This window comes from Engraulis encrasicolus, unplaced genomic scaffold, assembly GCF_034702125.1.
Source record: "Engraulis encrasicolus isolate BLACKSEA-1 unplaced genomic scaffold, IST_EnEncr_1.0 scaffold_94_np1212, whole genome shotgun sequence".
In the NCBI taxonomy this organism is placed as follows: Eukaryota; Metazoa; Chordata; class Actinopteri; order Clupeiformes; family Engraulidae; genus Engraulis; species Engraulis encrasicolus.
In genome coordinates, this window is record NW_026946302.1 from 17,826 (window position 1) to 24,996 (window position 7,171).

General features: G+C 41.2%; 1 protein-coding gene and 1 long non-coding RNA gene across 2 annotated transcripts; one reads left to right on the forward strand and one right to left on the reverse strand.

Annotated features, from left to right (window-relative positions):
- Positions 1 to 520: 520 nt before the first annotated feature.
- On the reverse strand, positions 521 to 3,554 carry LOC134445040 (uncharacterized). The gene is made up of 10 exons (XM_063194165.1): positions 3,359 to 3,554; positions 3,129 to 3,246; positions 2,934 to 3,025; positions 2,676 to 2,787; positions 2,371 to 2,460; positions 2,090 to 2,272; positions 1,639 to 1,791; positions 1,272 to 1,484; positions 1,074 to 1,118; positions 521 to 840 (listed from the first exon to the last, which is right to left on the reverse strand). Exons 1-9 carry the CDS (start codon positions 3,536 to 3,538, stop codon positions 1,111 to 1,113), a joined length of 1,149 nt encoding a protein of 382 aa, XP_063050235.1. The 5' UTR covers positions 3,539 to 3,554; the 3' UTR covers positions 521 to 840; positions 1,074 to 1,110.
- Positions 3,555 to 3,647: 93 nt separating this feature from the next.
- LOC134445043 (uncharacterized) lies at positions 3,648 to 6,708 on the forward strand. Its single transcript, XR_010034170.1, has 4 exons — positions 3,648 to 3,745; positions 4,007 to 4,050; positions 4,140 to 4,177; positions 4,760 to 6,708. It is a non-coding gene; the product is annotated as an uncharacterized LOC134445043 (long non-coding RNA).
- Positions 6,709 to 7,171: the final 463 nt, after the last annotated feature.

Genomic DNA, 7,171 nt, shown 5'->3' on the forward strand with positions numbered 1-7,171 from the left:
GTGATGCACGCACCACTCCTATTCACCTTTTCTCTGAAAGATGCTGATGCTGATGTAGGCCTAGTCACCACATTGACCAGTGGTTTTCAAAGTGTGTGTGTGTGTGTGTGTGTGTGGGGGGGGTGTGGGGGGGGGGGGGGGGGGGGGGTCACAAAGTGTTGATTACTGTATTATTTTATGTGTTCTTTCTATCTATGGGGTTGTAGGTTTTAATCCCACCCTAACCTCTCCCTACACCTCCATCCATGGCTGAAGTGCCGTTGAGCAGGACACCTAACCCCAAGCATTGCTAGAGGGACTTTAACCTTGAAAAGTAATACCGGCAATTCATAATGTAATGTTTAAGCCTTTAAATGGGATAGAAGAATTGACTATGAATATTAGGCTATTAAAGACACACTATACATTTCATATGCAAGAACCTACCAAGTAAAGAAACTCACACGAGAGGCATGTTCAAACATTCAAGTATTTATTTACAACACAAACATACACATGCAGCAGTGGAACAAAACAAAAAAAAGTCCCCCCCCCCCCCACACACACACACACACATACACACACACAGCACATTCCACTGGCTGAATAACTCACAGCAATCACTTAGTTCTTGGTGGAATGGCAATAGCTTAACAGAGTTTTTTAACAGTTTAATTTAAATGTTGTGTTTTCTGTCCTGGGTGCTACTGAGGGCATGAATGCCAGTGCTGCTGCTGGGGGTGACATGGATGGCACTGCTGCTGCACTGGAGATCAGGATGGAGGAGACAGAGGAGAGCAGGACAGAGAGAGGCTGTTGGTGTGTTGGAGAAAGCAGGAGAAAGGAGACAGCTGCGGGTGTCTTGGAGGAGATGATGGAGGGAATAGGGATAATAAGTAAATATACAGCAGTTATAACTTCATGCTGTCTAATGTTCCTTGTGTCAATATCATTTTAAGAAATGTCCCATTTAAAGAAACACTTACAAAAATGCAGACAAGTGAGAAATGTACTCACTTCTTTTATATACATACTACAGTAATTACAGAAGATATCAAACATTGGTATTCAAAGTATTCTTTCAAAACACTTACCAAGGAATGATGATTGATGATTCCAAACCGTCTCAGATTAAAGAACTAGAAAGATGACAAAGACAGAAAATGGATTAGGGAAAGATTAGTAGCTAAGGGATACATTAGCATGCCCCTTCACACTCTGTGAGGTAAAACAAAGTAAGTTGGACATTGTGTTTTTCCCATGCAATGTTTGTTTCTCTACACCGTACCTACACTCCGTTTCTTCCTCATCACTGGTGTATGAGAAATCACTGCTGTGTACATCGTCCTCATTCCCGTCATCTCCCTGCCCTTCCTCACAAGATGGCCTATTGGTCCCCTGTGGGCTTAAAACAGCCCTGTAGCTTGCCACAGCAGAAAGATGGACGATTGTCAGGTCATGAAGCCGTCTTCGACAGAAGGCAGAAAGGCCCTCATTTTGTGACTCTGCAGATGCAACATCAAAAATACGACGACAAACACATGGCATGTCAGAATACAACCTCCAAGTTGAACAGTGCAGATAAATGTCAAAGAAAGCAAAATTCTCATTTTTTTATTTGATGGTACATATACAGTAGGTTTGACAATTGCAACTTACCTGCCGATGACATCTTTGCTTCTAGACAAGACATCAATCTTTTCAGTGATGTAGTGTGCTGTTCCATCTCCTTCACGAGGATGCCTTTCTCTTCTTCCAAGCGCTTCCTGCGCATCGAGGCCACAAAGTAGGCATGCTTGTCCTCAAGTCTGACTGAAAGGCAAAGAGTAGAGTAGAGTAGAGTACAGACATATTAACAGCATTGTTGTTTCCTTACAAGTGTGAAAAAGTACTAGTAAATTAATCCAGTTTCTGTTGTTTGAATACTAATTAGATGGGCCTGTAACACCCTTGATGGCCCCCACCCCCTGTCACTTTTCCATGTGGTAATTGTCAGTATGTAATTGAAAACTGGCAGTTTCAAGATTTGTAATGGTGTCACTTAAATGTTTGAATGACAAAAAAAAACACTTGAGTAGCCTAAAACAGAATAAATGAACAATTCTCTTACCACTCCCCTGCACATCCCAAGGCCAAAAAACAGCTGGTCCATCTCCTGACAATGATCGCTCCACGGTTCCAATGTCGATTGTCGTTGTTGGCGATGCACTGTTGAAGGTGGCAATGTCTTTAAGAAGCCTGTTCTTAACAACAGTCATCTCGCTCCGCAGACGATGACGCAACTGACCACTGTCTGGAAAACAATCAGAAAATACAAGGACTGAGAGGTTATGCGTAAGCTGCACTAACTAAAAAATCCTGAAATACTTTCTATGGACATTACAAAGATACCATTCTTTCGGTACAGAGCTTGCTTCCTCTGTCGAAGGTTAAGATAGCGGCCCTCTATGTCCTGCTGCAGCTTCAAAGGGCGTGTTCTTACTGTGAATATAAAGACAAACCTGTGAGTTGTCAAAAGTCAATGAATCTGCCAAAACTGTAGCTGGTAAATGTAAGACATTAACATTAGCTCAAGATGAAATGAAATACAATACAGGCTGCCGTTTTCACACCATCATTTCAGTGAAGAGTTTGGAGGATCCAATTTAGGAGGAAAGAAGTATGGGAGAACAGAAAATAATAATAGCTGCATTTACCGCGGGTTGCCCATTCCTGCACTTCAGCAACCCATGCAGCTCCATCAGTGCAGGCCAGATCCTCCTTTTTCTGCTGCTCTTCCTTCTCAGCTTCCGTCAGCATCTTGCATGTCTGGAAAAAGCAATACAAAAATACAAAAAGATACAAAAAACATCCATGAAGGCTGTAGTGCAGTGCAACAGTACCACAGAAGTGTTTCACAAGCAATGTTGCAGCAAAAAAAGACAGCCTCAATGACTGTGAAATGACGGCCTTACCTTGGCATATCGGGAGCACAGGGCTTGTTGCAGTCCAGAGGTTTTCTTCTTGTTCCACCCTAAGGCATGAACAGTCAGCATGTCCACACGTGCTGTCAAAAGACAAAAGAGTTAAAATGGACATGAAGGCCATTGTGCAATGAACAGCAACAAAAGCCCAGAAACATGTAGGCCTATAGCAAGAGGAGCAAATACCTCCTTTGGACATGTACTTTGTTGTCAAAGCACAGCGGGACAGGTAGCTGTTCACTTGCTCTACTTCCTCTCCCGCAGTAGTCCCGGCACCCTCAATGTATTTTCCACTCCAAGCAATCTACAAAGATCACAACATGGCATTTCAACACTGACACCATTTCAACACTAACACCTGACACGAAATCTATTGCCATTTCAATACCCGTACACATGAATACATCATTACTTACCTGACACTTGGTCTCGTGGTTTTGTGCATGCATGACACTAAGGAGGGGTGTGGAATTCAAAAGCTCTAGGAGCTCTGGCAGGTGGTTGGCAGCCTTCTGAAGGTATGGCCAGTACTTGCAAGCCACATCCATTGCAAAGAAGGTTGCGTTGCATGGCATTAGCGCTTTATGGAGAAACATTGGATAGGCGAAGATCTCCCCTGTGAATAAATTGTTGTGCACGTTATGAGACAGGTATGGCAAACTTTGAAACCAGTGGTCTCTCAATTAAATATTGTTACCGGAGTAATAAGTAACTTATTTGTCCCTTTTCTGTTATCAGCGTGCCAGTACCACCAGGCCGAAACATACCCCATTGCTGGGGTTTTGAAAGAAAGAACAAGGAGGGTAAGACATGCTTATTGCATATGAAAAGTACAGTAGAAATAATAAACTGGTGTTAACGTTAGGGGAAAATATAATTGGTACGGGGTTGCCTCTCACTTATTAACAAGTAAATCATTCAAAATTATACCATGTTTGAACAATGTATGGATCTATACAAGTGAATGGTGCATTTTACGGAATAAAGACAAGTCATGTAATGGTAATTGCAGTGTATACACACTTTTACAAACTACAAATTACATAATTGTATTCCCTTCACAGGGAGTGTTCCAAAGACTTCTGAAATGGGAACCATGCCCAGAATGGTAAGTACTACACAGCAAATTACTGTTACGATAGCACTTGTACCCTACTTGTGACCTAGTTAATGAACTGTTAACAAACTCTTTTTCAGCGGGAAGGATTTCGCTCCAACCTGGCAGACAGTTTAAGGTAATTATGTTGCATGTTTCATTGATGTTACATCTACAGTATCCAAGGCTTTGAACCAGATTTTTTTTCTTTACTACTTACACTATGTATGTACATGTCACTATGTATGTACGAGTACAACTTGAAAACTAAACTAAAAATAAACCTCAACATCAATCACAGTCATTTAAAGGGACATAATTAACCATTATCAACTGGTCACAATTAATTTTGTTTACAGTTTTGTTTCAAATGTTGAGAAATGAAACTGGTGCTCCTCTTCCTGCAAAATGGCAACGTTTAAAATGTGTGAAATAGTAGCAGTGTGTTGAGTAACAGCTCTAAGTGCACTTAATGGCTGAAAGCGACCGGGTGTCATAACAACCTTACTTGCAAATGGGTGAGCGACTTGCAAATTACTGTGTTGACATGAATGGCCCAGCTACACCAGTATTTTCCAGCGGAAAAGGCCAGATTCCCTGCTGTCATGTTGCTGTCTCCACATATATATTCACATGCAATTGTGGTACAAATTAACAATTATAGATTTGGTAGAAATGAAAAACTACAGAGCTGTCTAATGTTTACAATTCTCTCTCTCAGTGACCTCAAAGCTCCCCAGCACTCGCCATGAAGGGAGGCACCATGACGCTGGCCTGATTATCATCGACATTCAAATCTATTTCCAGAATTCATGCTGCCCTTTCACTAATGTTACCTTTTTCATGAGTACACAACCACCATCAAATTCTAAGTATTCATTATGACTGGAAAAATTGCACTTTTCATACATGAAAAAGGGATCTTCAACATAGTCCGCCATTTTGAATTTCCAAAAATAGCCACTTTCAGCTGCAAAAATGACTGCACTCGGACCATACTAGAAAATATTTGTTTATTACTTAGTACACTTTCATGTAAAGACCAAATTTGGCAATATGCAGCCCAGTTTCAATGAGCAGCATAGTTGCAGTACCTTTTTTGACCATTTCCTGCACAGTGTCCCTTTAACATTTACCAAGTACTTTACTCCAGACCTGATTCACAAGGAGGGCTCAGTCTGGCTACCGTGAGGCACATTTTAGTTGTTTTTGTGTTGATTTCTTTTGTTTTTATTACTATCATTATAGTGTTATTATTATTATTATTCAAAGCTTATTTGTTTTTTTGTGTGTGATTTTTTTAAACAATGCACCTGCCCCCCAAAATCTGTGCACGCGCATGTGTGTGTGTGTGTGTGTGTGTGTGTGTGTGTGTGTGTGTGTGTGTGTGTGTGTGTAAGGCACATTTTAGTTGTTTTTGTGTTGATTTCTTTTGTTTTTATTACTATCATTATAGTGTTATTATTATTATTATTCAAAGCTTATTTGTTTTTTTGTGTGTGTTTTTTTTAAACAATGCACCTGCCCCCCAAAATCTGTGCACGCGCATGTGTGTGTGTGTGTGTGTGTGTGTGTGTGTGTGTGTGTGTGTGTGTAAGGCACATTTTAGTTGTTTTTGTGTTGATTTCTTTTGTTTTTATTACTATCATTATAGTGTTATTATTATTATTATTCAAAGCTTATTTGTTTTTTTTGTGTGTGTTTTTTTTAAACAATGCACCTGCCCCCCAAAATCTGTGCACGCGCATGTGTGTGTGTGTGTGTGTGTGTGTGTGTGTGTAAATAAATACTGTAAATAAATACTTGAAATCGTGTGAGTTTCTTCTATAATATCAGTGGTAAATGCACATTAAATGTTAGTGTATACCGTGTCTGTAATAATCCTGGTCAATTCTTCTGGATGGAGATGTAGTGAGGTATCAAACCTACCTATACAATAATAGTCCCATTGAAAATACCGCCCATTGAAAATGAATGGGAGCTCTTGCACCATTCTAGAGTGCCTTATAATAATACAGTAAGAGTAGTGTTAAGAGAGACCATTTAATCAACACTTTGTGACACACACACTTTGAAAACCACTGGGCAAGGTGGTGACTAGGCCTACATCAGCATCTTTCAGAGAAAAGGTGAGTAGGAGTGGTGCATCAGCATCAGTAGCATCAGCGTCTGGGACCCACCGCCCTGACGCAGTAGGCTACATATGCATGTGGATACGGATACGGGCAGGAGTGTAAATTCAAAGATAGCCTACGGGCAGGAGTGTAGCCTAATCACCAGCGGTGTTTTAAATCGGTGGGCGGCTTCATGTCACTCCCCGTGTCATTTTAAACAGAAGGTGGAAATCAGGAAGATGCGCTGCCATTCATCAGCTGCCAAAACACGTTTTAGTTGTAGACTACATGCATGCATATCGTAAATCAACCACGTAGTTTTCAAATGCCAACGCATTCATATCGTAAATCCACCACGAGACTCAAATCTTAAATCAACCACGAAACACGGGCAATAATAAAATGTTTTCGCTTTTCATTGCACCTAACTCCTCACTCCGATATTTTCATTGCACCTACCTCCGCATTCCAATAAAGAAGGCACGAGGGGCTACTTATTTATTCAATCGTTATTTTATTTTATTTTTACTGGGAAGGAGTAGGCCTACGGGCATGAGTGTAATCAGGCTATCAGCGGTGTTTTAAAATCGGGAGGCGGCCGGTTCTGTCATGGCTACAGTGCATTTGATGTAGGCTACTTTGATCAAAGGAATGTATCTGCAGTGTTCTGTCGCGGCCGGTGTGGCAGCTTTTGTGATATGCACCGGAATTCTCATCAAGCGATGTGGGACAAATGTATGGCAGGAACCGATATCGATATGCACCGGAATTCGGCTATATTTGATTTACCCCACTGTACGGCAGGAACCGAATTGTTACACAGGTAGGCTATATTTGATTTACCCCACTGTACGGCAGGAACCGAATTGTTACACAGGTAGGCTATATTTGATTTACCCCACTGTACCCTGTACAAGGCGGATGAGAATTCCGGTGCATATCACAAAATTGTTACACAGGTAGGCCATATTTGATTTACCCCACTGTACGGCAGGAACCGAATTGTTACACAGGTAGGC